A 13,688-nucleotide genomic window follows, 5' to 3' on the forward strand; every position below is an offset into this window, starting at 1 on the left:
ACTTCGCCCATGGGCAGGCCCATGGGCGACATAGTCTAAATATTGAGTTTTTAAACATTTTTTTAAACATTTTTTCTTCCTTGGTATGTTCCCATGAAAACGGCATGTTTAATTTTGTAAATACCTTTAACCGAGACTGGGCAAAGACCGTAGAGTTTCTGGACTTTTGGGTTTCCAGAATTAAAATGGGACGTGTTTTGTTGATTAATTGAAAAAGTCAGTTGTTCTGACAATTTCAATGATACATTTAGGCAGCCTAGGGTATATTCGAAAAGGCATGTGAACCTGATATCCTATCAACAATGTGCGATGTCAGTTGTGGTTACTATGCACCCATCTCTGCTGATGAACTCTATCAGATCAGGGCCCACTTGCACAAAGCGATCTTAGCACTCAGACTATTGTAAGCCTATGCTAAAGTATGGGAGTTACGACCATCTTAGCGCTAAGATCGCTTTGTGCAAGTGGGCCCTGCTGTTGGATAGGCATTACTTAGAAGTTGACGGATGACAAAGTAGACACAATTTATGGCCAACAACTTCTTTATACTTTCAAGGCGATACTTACTTACTTACTTACTTTGGAGATTTAACGTGCGCTTTCCGACTGATGCGTATTTCGCACACGGGCCCGGCCAGGCCATTTAATGTGTTTCCGAAAGGGGCGAGGGTGGTCTGTGCAACCCAAGAGGGGGCTTTAGGGGTTGCTTATATAGAATTTGGGAATTTTGAGATTTGGAATAGATGCTGATGGGGTTGGGGAGGAGAACTAAGGGAGCTGGGTATGGTGGATGATTGTTTGTTTATGTGATTTTGATTTGGTAGGTTATTATGGTTTTAGATGCGTTTTATTAGTTCCGTTTTTATTAAGAATACGCCTAAGGCCTTGAAGTTTTCTAGTTTATTTTGTGGGTTTAGTATTGCTTCTAGAGTGAGAGCCTTGTTTAGATTGAGGGTGGTTTGTAATGCGGTTCGATGTGTTAGGTAGTGTGTGCAGTGGATGAGTGCGTGTTCTGGGGTTTCTGGTTGTTTGCAGTGTGGGCAGTTACCTGTAGTGTGTTTTTTAATTTTTTTTAGGTGGTTATTTAGGTTGGTGTGTCCTGTTTGGAGTTTAGTGATTACTCTGTCGATTTTTTTTGATGGATGGAGAATTTTTGGTTTGGTTAGTGGTTTGCTGAGCACTCTTTTGATTTTGCTATTTGAGTTTAGATATAGGTTATGCCATTTTTTTGTGATTTTTTGTTTGTTTACACTTTTAATTTCTGATTTTGAGATGGGTAAGTTTAAGCTTATTTCTGGGATTTTAAGGGATAGTTTAGCTGCTTTATCGGCGTTTTCATTACCGTATATTCCTACGTGGGCGGGTATCCACAAGAAGGTTATTTGTTTGCCTGCTTTTGTTAGGTCGTTGGAGCTTTTAAGTATTTGATTTATTAATTTAGGTCGGTTTTTGGTATTTTTGTTTTGGAGGGCTTGTAGTCCACTTAGGGAGTCAGTAAGTATTAGGATTTTTTGGTTGTTTTTGGATTCTTGATTGTGGAGGGCTGAGGCCATGCCCATTAGTTCGGCCGTGAATATTGATTGGTTATTTGGGAGTCGGAAGGATTGTGTGGTTTTAGTTGGTTGTGTGGTATGGACTCCGAAACCCGTGTGTTTGGAGGTCGGATCTGAGGATCCGTCCGTGTAAATGTGACACCAATTTGGCCAATTTTTGTGTATGTATGCTAGTGTGGTAGTTTTAGCTATGTTTGGGTCGGTTTGTTTATTTATTTGGCTAGCTAGTGTTGTGTCTATTTTGGGTATTTTAAGTTTAGGGGTGAAGATATTTGATTGTTTGCAGTTTTGTTTAAGATTTTTAATTTGGTGTTCATTTAGGTAGTTTGTTATTCTTTGGGATATTGGGGTAAGTAAGGGGTGTTTACGAGCTAGAGCTTGGTTTTTAGGGCTGATATTTTGGTTTATTAAGTTTTGGATGAGAGGGTTTGATTGGGACGCGGCCCAGAAATTTAAGCTTAGCTGTTCCCTGCGTAGACTTAGTGGCATTTCTCCTGTTAAGGCCTGAAGTGTGGTGTAGGAGGTGCCATGTTGGGTGCGTGTAATGAGTTTGAGAGCCTGATATTGTATTGAGTCAAGTTTTTTGGATAGAGAGTTGTTTAGGGTGTTGTATATGGCGCAGCCGTAGTCTAGTTTTGATCTAATTAGGGATATGTAGAGAGAGAGGAGAGTATCTTTGGAGGCTCCCCAGTTAGAGCCAGTTAGGCTTCTTAGGGTGTTTAGGTCTTTACTGCATTTAGTTGTTAGGTTTTGGATGTGAGCATCCCAGGTGAGATGTTCATCGAAAATAAGTCCTAAGAATTTGGTTTGTTTTTGAAATTTGATTGTTTGGTTGTTTAGCTGGAGGATTGGGGAGGCGGGTTTCATGTTTTTATGTTTGAATACTATTCCTGTTGTTTTTTCTGAGTTCAGGGAGAAGCCCCATTTGTCAGCCCATTGTTGTATTTTATTAAGAGATTTTTGGAGTAGATTTGTGGCCATTTTCATGCTTTTAGTGCGGATCCAGATGGCTCCATCATCCGCGAATTTTGATGTGTTTACTTTAGGGGATAGACCCTCGAATAGATCGTTTATCATTATATTGAAGAGGGTGGGGCTGAGGATACTGCCCTGTGGAGTGCCATTTTCTAGGGGACATTGGTCCGATAGAGTTTGGTCTATACACACGGTTATTTTACGATTGTTTAGGAAGTCCTGGATGTAGTTTATTATCTGACCTTTGAGTCCTATTTTTTTAAGTTTTTGTATTAGCCCATCGTGCCATACCATGTCGAAAGCTTTAGAGAAGTCTAAGAAGATGCCTGTGGTATATTGTTTATTTAGTTGTCCTGTCTTAATATCTTGTTCTAGTCGGGCGAGGTTATCTAGGGTTGAGCGGCCAGGAGTGAAACCGCTTTGATCTGGGTTTATGGTGTTATTTTGGGTTAAGTAATGTTGTAATCTATTTTTAGCCATTGATTCCATTACTTTACATAAGTTTGAAGTTAGGGATATTGGTCTATATGAGTTAGCTTGATTAGCTGGTTTATTAGGTTTAGGGATTGGTATGACTAGGGCCTGTTTCCAGGGTGTAGGAACCTGTCCGTTTAGGTAGATGAGATTGTATAGTTTGAGTAGTGCCTGGAGCAGTTTTAGGGGGAGTTTTTTAATTATTTGGTAAGAGGTTAGGTCTAATCCTGGGGCTGTGCCCTTTTTCCTGTTTTGGATTACGTAGAGGAGCTCCTCCATTGTGTAGGGTTGATTTATTTCTAGATTGTTATTGTTTGGTTCTTTTGTGGGTTTGTTTTCTGTTTTAAGTTTATCTTGGAATTTTTGGCTGAAGTTGCTGTTACTGCTAACGGCCGAAAAGTGGTTGGCGAGATTATTTGCTTTTTGGGCTCAAGGCGATATTTCGGTATAGATCCTTATACCGTTGTCAAGCAAGACTGAATGAGGAACATGGTACAGAATATAGATAGTGGTGGAGGATTAACAGACAGGAAATCAGCCATCTCGAACCATATCAGTAACTGTCCTAATCACAACATCAACTGGGACAACGTCCAAATCCTCTGCAACAATCTCCATGATTTCATTAAAAGAAAACTACAGAACCTATCCACATTCGCCGCCACAAGCCATCAATCAACAGAGATCAATGCTATTCCACCCCAGCCATCTACTACGAGCCCATTAAGCAATAATCACCACACCTATGTAAACTTATCCTGTATATTTGCCTTCCGCCTATGTGTTCTCCGTCCATCATGTCGTGACAGTATTATCCTTCTGTTGTCATTGCCTACTCATGTTATCCCACTCATGTATGCAATTGTTGTTACTGTTAATCCTCCATCCACTATATATATTCTGTACAATGTCCCCCATTCAGTCTTGCTTGACAACGGCATAAGGATTTATACCGAAACGTCGCCTTTACAGCATTAAAGAAGTTGTTATCCATAAATTGTGTCTACTTTGAATGTAAGAATACGTCCCCCGGGGATGACAGGGAATGTCATGAATTGTTTAAACATTTGCAATAGATATATGTAGTGACTGTGCGGAATATAACACGTGTGACTGGGCAAATTGTATGCCACCGTTTGGAATGGGCACTCTGAAGCTATCAATACTTCACAAGGTGCATAATGCTGATCTGAACAACTCTATGCCACTTTTACAATCCTTGTCAATAGTGCCTTCTTACACCCGGAGCGTGTGCAGGTCTAAATTCCTTAGTCTCTAAAGGTATGAATACATTTAGAAGTATTTTAACTTCGCACATGCTGAGGACATTTGAAACAACGGAACTCCTTGGGCATACTGGATCGCAGACCTGGTGTTTCGTCTCGATCACCTTTCCGTGTCTGCTGCTGACTTAATTGCTATTTTCCAAACGCTCAACTGGCTTAATGACAACAAACAAGGCAGTGATTATTACCGACTCCGTGGCAGCTGTACATGCTATTGAATCTGGAGCAACTGGATGTGCAATTAGCATTTTGCATTGGACCCTGTTCTCAACTCTCAGTGTGTATCATGCGACCATAGATCTCAGCCCATGTTGGGATAGAACTCAAGGTAACTAAATGGCAGGCAAGGCTTCGACTGGGTCACTGTGGTCACGGTGTTCATCAAAGTAGTTCAGATAATGATGGCTCTCCTCTGAAGTCATTGTAATGATCAGGTAAGCGAGACTGTTAACCACTATATTTCAGAATGTTCTGCTCGCTGCAGAGTTAGACAATACATAAAAAAAATTATCTATATCCTCGACACTGGGCCTTAATCCCGTGCACGGGTCAATTCAACAACAAGCAGCGCGAGGGTTTGTTCAACAATCTGGTAAATATGACGTAATCTGATCAGGCAGTTATTTTAACTGTTTTTATTGTTCTATAATCGGATCTTGTGCTGTTTTATTGATCTCCAAAATGAGTGGCTCTCTCCTGCGGTTTATAAAATCTTCTGCCAGGTGTTATTTATTGTTAATATACTTAAAAATTGATATTCTAACTATTTCATTGCAGGTATTCCTTCTTCTTAAGTAACTTCTGATACCAGAGGTTATGTATCTGAGCCTAGCGTGGCGGCCACTAACACGGGGTGTCTCAGGACCATCAACATCACAGGCAGGTATGGACGTCTCAGGACCATCAACATCACAGGCTGGTATGGACGTCTCAGGACCATCAACATCACAGGCTGGTATGGACGTCTCAGGAACATCAACATCACAGGCTGGTATGAACGTCTCAGGAACGTCAACATCACAGGCTGGTATGGACGTCTCGGGAACATCAACATCGCAGGCTGGTATAGAATGTCTCAGGAAAACCAACATCACAGACTGGCTTAGGATGTCTCAGGAACATCACATCACAGGTTGGTATTGACGTCTCAGTAACACCAACATCACAGTCTGGTATGGACGTCTCAGTAAAACCAACATCACAGTCTGGTACGGACGTCTCAGAAACACCAACATCACAGTCTGGTTTGGACGTCTCAGTAACACCAACATCACAGGCTGGTATGGACGTCTCAGTGAAACCAACATCACAGTCTTGTATGGACGTTTCAGAAACACAAACATCACAGTCTGGTATGGACGTCTCAGTAACACCAACATCACAGTCTGGTATGGACGTCTCAGTAACACCAACATCACAGTCTGGTATGGACGTCTCAGTAACACCAACATCACAGGCTGGTATGGACGTCTCAGTAACATCAACATCAAAGTCTGGTATGAACGTCTCAGTAGCATCAACATCACAGTCTGGTATGGACGTCTCAGTAACACCAACATCAAAGTCTGGTGTGGACGTCTCAGTAACACCAACATCACAGTCTGGTATGGACGTCTCAGTAACACCAACATCACAGGCTGGTATTGTCTCAGGAACATCAACACCACAGTCTGGTATGGACGTCTCAGTAGCATCAACATCACAGTCTGGTATGGACGTCTCTAACACCAACATCAAAGTCTGGTATGGACGTCTCAGTAACACCAACATCACAGTTTGGTATAGGATGTCTCAGGAGCACCAATATACAGAAAAAGACCCGAGAGTCGGAAGCTAACTTGACATCTTTTAACATTGTTTCTTGGTTTAATAATCATGTATTTCTAGGTAAACAAACTGACCAAAAAATGAACAATAAGGTAAATATAAAAAAAATATTTATGATTTACGTAAACGGTAATTTTTTCAGGACTCTCCTCTGTCTGGACCTGTAGGGGACTCGCTGTATGGACATGCTTACATAATTAACGTTACTACGGAACAGCGACATCACAGGCAGGTATGGACGTCCCAGGAACATCAACATCACAAGCTGGTATGGACGTCTCAGGAACACCGACTTCACAGGCTGGTATGGAATGTCTCAGGAACATCAACATCACAGGCTGGTATGGACGTCTCAGGACTTCAACATCACATGTTGGCATTGACGTCTCAGAAACATCCACATCACAGGCTGGTATGGACGTCTCAGGAACATCAACATCACAGTCTGGTATGAACGTCTCAGTAACACCAACATCACAGTTTGGTATGGACGTCTCAGGACTTCAACAGCACATGTTGGCATTGACGTCTCAGGAACATCCACATCACAGGCTGGTATGGACGTCTCAGGAACATCAACATCACATGTTGGCATTGACATCTCAGGGACATCCACATCACAGGCTGGTATGGAATGTCTCGGGAACATCCACATCACTGGCTGGTATGGGATGTCTCCGGAACACCAACATCACTGCCTGGTGTAGGATGTCTCAGGAACACCAACATCACAGTCTGGTATGGACGTCTCAGGAACATCGACATCACAGTTTGGTATGGACGTCTCAGGACTTCAACAGCACATGTTGGCATTGACGTCTCAGGAACATCCACATCACAGGCTGGTATGGAATGTCTCAGGAACATCCACATCACAGGCTGGTATGGACGTCTCAGGAACATCAACATCACATGTTGGCATTGACATCTCAGGCACATCCACATCACAGTCTGGTATGGAATGTCTCAGGAACATCCACATCACAGGCTGGTATGGACGTCTCAGGAACATCAACATCACATGTTGGCACTGACGTCTCAGGAACATCCACATCACAGTCTGGTATGGAATGTCTCAGGAACATCCACATCACAGGCTGGTATGGACGTCTCAGGAACATCAACATCACATGTTGGCATTGACGTCTCAGGAACATCCACATCACAGGCTGGTATGGAATGTCTCAGGAACATCCACATCACAGGCTGGTATGGAATGTCTCCGGAACACCAACATCACGGCATGGTGTAGGATGTCGCAGGAACACCAACATTACAGCCTGGCATGGGTCGTCTCAGGAACACCAACATCACAGCCTGGCATGGGTCGTCTCAGGAACACCAACATCACAAATGGGTATGTGACGTCTCAGGAGTATCTACAATAATAAATTGAAAACAGTATTTGTCTTGATTTCGTCATAATAATTTAGGTAGTCTAGTTGTTAAAGCGTTCATTCGTCACGGCGAGGACCCGTGTTCTATTACAACATGGGTACGTGCAAAGGCCAATCTTGGTGCCCCGATCGTGAAACTGGAACGATAATGTTAAAAAAAGGCGTGATAGTTATTACTATTTTCTCAACCTGATTTGAACTTTACATTTTTAAAATTATAACAGATTCAAATAAGGCATCATCAATGTACGTCCTCGTTGATAACATTATCACCCTGCCATTACCACACACTCCCTCTACCTTTTTCCTTCCTCTGCACTGTGGGGGTGAAGGCATACAGGGCCTCACTTGTTTGCTATTGGTGCTGCTGAATCCAGAGCCACGAATCCAGTGCCCAGTTGTATGTAAGAGTTATTTTGAACAAGGGAAGGCGACCAGAACTGTAGCGAATCATGCTGGCTAATATCTAAGCTTTTTGCTCCCCAGCACAGGAACGAGAGAAATCTGATTCAATGTTGTTACTGAGGCAGTACAGATGTGGTAATGGTGATCAGATTGTGTTAGTGTTTAAACCTACCACAGCTGAATGTTGGATGTATGTGACCCCTGTCCATGGTTGCTATGCTGACCACGTGTCTGCCATTGTTGCCGGGACAGGAGCTGTCGATGAATTTCATCTCCTCGTCCGGCCAGTGCAGTTCTATGAACATGGTGTACACCAGCCAGGCCAACAGAGCACCCACCATCGGGCCAGCCAAGGGAACCCAGAACCAATTGTAGTCCCGGAACCTGGAACAGTTCTAGAGGTTGTCTGCTCACATATCCTTCATGTATATTCAGTGGTATAATACGACACAAATTGCATCCTCTAGCCGCGCCAGGATCCGATAAGTATGGGTTCGAATCTAATTATATTTTTCTCGATTATGACCCAGTCTTTAAGCTGTCAGCCCCATACATGTGGTTTCACCAAAGTGGTAAACGCGCAAGACATGCCTCACTTTGGGTCTTCCTCCCACGTCAAGTTGTCAAGTTGTCAAGCTGTCAAGTTGTCAAGCTGTCAAGTTGTCAAGCTGTCCGTCAATGAGGGGGATGGCCACTCGAGAAAATACAATATATATTTGTTTGCTCTGGATAGCATGCCTTGTTGCTGTCGGACAGACCGCCTAACACACAGAGACCGAGATTTGTTATCATGACATTGAAATAAAAAACACACACATTTTCACATTCACAAAAAACCATATGAGAATCGAAATGTAACAGGTGGGTGATAGCATAAGCATCGTGGACACGTAATCGGTTATAACGAACTCAAAGGGACCACTAATTTTAGTTCGTTACAACCGTAGTTCGTTATAAGTATATATACAGCATAACTACAGCATATATAGTCGGAACCAAAAAGTAAGTTCGTTATACCCGTAAGCTCGTTATAAGCGTGTTTGTTATAAACGTAGCTATAGTTTACTGTATTTCATAAACATTGTAAATATGTTTTTTTTTCTTTTTGAAAACAACCAGAAACCGTTTTGTTGTTGTACTTTGAAATCAGTCCTTAACAATGCACGTGACCCAGGAACAACACAGACATGGCTGTTATACCGACCCGGTGTTTGGTAGTATGCATACTTCAGGTGACTAAAGCACTGTTTATGCTAAATCGCACAGAAATATCAATAGTTGCATTTCAGAGATATCTGGACGGTGTACCATGTCCAGCGTGTAAATTGTTTGAGACATTTAATCCTGAAGGTGTCATACTTTCATGTTTGGCTGGAGTAAGTACAATATGCCGGAAACAGAACCGCCAGTATCAGTCAGGAAGTAACTTACGTGAAAGGATCTGACCCCCATCCCGCTATAGCGGTAAACAATCTCGGACCGAGGTCCCTCGCCGGGTTGATGGCGTAACCACAGTTGAGGGCGAAGCAGGTTCCCATGCCCAGCATGATGGAGCCGAGAGCGACGGGGAGGAAGCCGTCACTAGGCGCCATGTTGCGTCTGTCTGTGATGGCCAACACACAACCCAGAAGGATGAACGTGCCAAATACCTGAAACGTAGAATTCCAGCAATGCGAACGTGGCCATTCAACTCTCACATTCGTTCAAAACTATTCTCACACATTTCTGTCGCAATACTTATATAATTCCCATTCAATGTTCGTACTATTCTCATCCATATATATATACAAGTCTCACAAAGCACTTACACAATTCTCACACAGGAGCCACACAGTACTCATATAATACACACACATATGTGCCTCTAATCTAGGATCACAATAAAGACTGCTTTATTAAATGAGCGATTTTGGGACGTATTACAGCTATATCATGGCGACTTACAGACTAGCTGTGAAGATCCGGGTTAGAATAGGTCTTCTGCAACCCATGCTTGCCATAGAAGGCGACTATGCTTGTCGTAAAAGGCGACAAACGGGATCGGGTGGTCAGCCTCGCTGACTTGGTTGATGCATGTCACCGTATCGATGCGTAGATCGATGCTCATGATGTCAATCACTAGATTGTCTGGTCCAGACTCGATTATTTACCGACCGCCGTCATATAGCTGGAATATTGTTGGGTGCGGCAAAACTTACAGAGCAACCAGGGCCCCTTTCATATTGATGTTCGAGTTGCCCTCTTAGGCTACGACAGACGTAACTTACATAATGTTACACAGGTCCACTGTAGTCTGTAGCACCCTGTTAAACGGGACCGGAACAGTATCCAGGTTGCAGACCGTTAATTTAAATTTAGTATCCATCCACAATCAGCATCCATGCTAGCCACCTAATCCCTTTTATCCCACCTCTTAACACAGTGTATTAGGTGGATTACTCTTCAGAGGATTTCACATAAGGGGAAATAGTGAACAGTGTTTTAGATAAAAAGGCACGTCTTTAGTGCAGACGATGATAATTATAAGTCCATTTATAAAGCGCCAAATTGCATCCACCAACTGTTTGCTTATTAGTAACCTAAACCCATCTTAGCTCACCTGATCGAAGAAGCAGCTTGCAGTAGACACGTACGGCTGCGGATACGTGGCAAATATCCCGGCAGTAGCTGTGGGGCCTGTGGTTGATCTCAGGCCGCCATCGTAGTGGTTCAGGGCATCTGGTTGCAAACAGTACTACAGTGTACAGCATAACTCGGTGGACTTGTACAACACGTCACGTATATCACTCCTTCACTACTAGACGTTGATCACACTCTGCCTGGATTGAGTGAGTTGGATTTAACGCCGCTTTTAACAGTATTCCATATAATACGGCGTGTCATATCACGGCGTGTCAGCTTAATGTGGGAGGAAAGCCCGAAGTGATGCAGGTCTCAGACGTTTGCCACTTCGGTGAAACCCACGAGCACGGGTATGGTGCTGACAAACCTCGAAACATAATCGAGGCGAACCGGGTTTTGAACCCACAATCATAGGTTTCTGGTGTGCCCAAGGGACGCAACTCTGCACAGCGAATCGCGGCGCCTTAGTTAACTGGGCCCCCCGTGCCCCCCACTCTGCCTGGAAGTACCACTTACACAAACCATTGCGTAGATCGATGGTCATGAAGTCAATCACAGGATTGCCAGGTAAAGACTCGAATGTTTATAGACCGGTGGAATATTGCTGAGTGCGGCGTTAAACAACAAACAAACAAATAAGCTTACAGTCTCACCAAAGTAAAGCAGATACTGCACCGCCGCAGCAAGGAAGGACCCTCCTAGGTTGGCCATAGTGTAGAAGGGCCACTTGTACCAGGGGATGACCCCTCGTAGACACAACGCCATGGTGACGGCGGGGTTCAGGCACCCCCCTGAAACACCATATTAGGTACCAAGTGAGAACATGACAGATGCTTTGGACACTGAAATACAGTAAGAATGATGGAAGGGATTGCACTGGTTGCGGGTAGATAATGCTTGATCTTTGAGACCATCTGGACCATCTGGCAATTGAATGATAACGTGTATGCTAGGAGTGCGTTCAATATGATCATTCACACAACCATATTTGTTCCTAGCTTAATTTTTAATATTTTTACTTCAATCTCGAAAATATCCTGCGTACAACTTATGTCAACTTCCTGACACCCCTCCAGACCAGTAGATACCAAGTGTGAGACCCAACTGACTTACCTGAAACCCCTCCAGACCAGTAGATACCAAGTGTGAGACCCAACTGACTTACCTGACACCCCTCCTGACCAGTAGATACCAAGTGTGAGACCCATGTCACCTACCTTACACCCCTCCTGACCAGTAGATACCAAGTGTGAGAACCGTGTCGCCTACCTGACACCCCTCCAGACCAGTAGATACCAAGTGTGAGACCCTTGTCACCTACCTGACACCCCTCCAGACCAGTAGATACCAAGTGTGAGACCCATGCCGCCGGCGAGGCTGACGGACAGGTAACTGGACAGCTCCTGGCGGCTGAGGACATACTGGGCCCCGGATGCTATCGCGAAGGTCTACAGCGCCAAGATGGACAAACAGACACATGTTTATAGACCAGGAATTAAGCCTAACTTCAATTAAACCTTACCGAGTAGTAGAGAAAGGTTTACTTAGTGATATTAGTTCGGTATATATTCCCACCCCTCTAATGTTTTTTTTTTCCATTGTTAATATACTGAGCAAACTAAGACCATGAATATTTCTTCACTACAAAAACATATCCCAAAACATATTCATGATACTTAACTTGATCTGTTCTGAAAATATAGAGAAGTGCATTAAAGTTGTTATTTTGTCATCACCTCGTTTATGCATTGTCAATGATTAAAAGAAATACATCAAATTTGTCATTTAGATTGGCAGGTTTTGAAAATGTTTCGTTCCCTCATGTTTTTGGCGTTGTTGTCGGAATGAGAAATGCATGAAGACCAAGTCTACTTCACAATGGAAACACATTCCGTCTGGGTAGAAGTTCCGGTTGGTACGCATCAAACACGTCAGTGGAATAGTTGTATGACCATGGTGTCTAGAGTGAGTGAGTCAGTATGGTTTTACGCCACTTTTAGCAATATTCCAGCAATATCACGGCGGGGGACAGCAGAAATGGGCTTCACACATTGTACCCATGTCAGGAATCGAACCCGGGTCTTCGGCGTGACGAGCGAACGCTTTAACCACTAGGCTACCCGACTGCCCCTGGTGTTTAGAAATATTAAGTTCGGGAGTGTTGTTCATATTAATCATTTAAAGACGTTGGTCTTTATTTTCTGATGTACTAACAAAAGCTTCAGTTTTACTAATTACATTTGTGGTACTCCCTATGGAATGTCACTTTAATAGCAAAAATCGTGGTCTTTGCAAAAGAGTATTTTCAACAGGAAGCCAGATATCTGAGCCGTTACTGATTTAGGTAACTTTTCTAAGTTTTGTTAAGGTTTTAGTATTGATTAACAATGACAGCAGCTGAGCTGATATTAAAATAATCCCGTCAGCTGAAACATTTTCACATACCACAATGTATTCATATCACAGCACAAATAGAGAGTTAAACTCCAGTAGAACTTTATTCATATTGGAAACAAAGACAGGCAATGCATTCTCATTTTCAGGAATGAATCTGTACAGCATATTGAATTTATTCCATGCTTAAAAAACGCCAAAAATTTACATTAACATTTTTGGATAATCGCAAAGTACTTACCACGAGAATAAATGTCCCCCAAAACTCAGCAAGTATCTGTCTTGCAAGTTCATTTTTTATTTGCAGCTTTTTCTTTAAAGTCATCATATATTACGGTCGTTATCCAGTATGAAAGTAAACAGTGCAAACCGCTGTCACGTACGTCCTCGACCCGTGGTTGCTGCTGTGTGTAGGGCCGGCTGCTATATCCTTGCTGTGATGTAATTGAGATGAGCCTTGGTAACATACATCATACAGATCAGTCCACGACCTATCAAGTAACGGGGATATTAACGGCGCATCAGCGTTCAGTGGGTCAATGATATGCTAATTAACAATGATTTTCTGTCACTCATACTTTGTGATTAAACTTTCTGTTGTTTATGTGTGCTGTTAGGATCACAGGTCCACTTTGTCCGACAGCTGGTTAACACTTCTGTTGTCTTTGAGTGGATGAGATTTATGTGTTTAGGGGTGAGGTGAAATGGGGTTTAACGTTGCGTTCAAGAATATTACACTTGTGTAGAGAAGACAG

The 13,688-nt window shown here is 43.0% G+C and overlaps 2 protein-coding genes across 2 annotated transcripts; both read right to left on the bottom strand.

Annotated features, from left to right (window-relative positions):
• Positions 1-5,335: 5,335 nt before the first annotated feature.
• On the bottom strand, positions 5,336-6,058 carry LOC139457274 (streptococcal hemagglutinin-like). Its single transcript, XM_071238684.1, has one exon. It carries the CDS (start codon positions 6,056-6,058, stop codon positions 5,336-5,338), a length of 723 nt encoding a protein of 240 aa, XP_071094785.1.
• Positions 6,059-7,432: 1,374 nt separating this feature from the next.
• Positions 7,433-13,261, bottom strand: LOC139468071 (aquaporin-9-like). Its single transcript, XM_071249781.1, has 7 exons — positions 13,175-13,261; positions 11,861-11,987; positions 11,193-11,330; positions 10,517-10,635; positions 9,349-9,566; positions 8,090-8,301; positions 7,433-7,494 (listed from the first exon to the last, which is right to left on the bottom strand). The coding sequence occupies exons 1-7, from the start codon at positions 13,259-13,261 to the stop codon at positions 7,463-7,465; spliced, it is 933 nt and encodes a 310-aa protein (XP_071105882.1). The 3' UTR covers positions 7,433-7,462.
• Positions 13,262-13,688: the final 427 nt, after the last annotated feature.

Source organism: Haliotis cracherodii, unplaced genomic scaffold (assembly GCF_022045235.1).
Source record: "Haliotis cracherodii isolate W230 unplaced genomic scaffold, xgHalCrac1.p SCAF_1, whole genome shotgun sequence".
NCBI lineage: Eukaryota > Metazoa > Mollusca > Gastropoda > Lepetellida > Haliotidae > Haliotis > Haliotis cracherodii.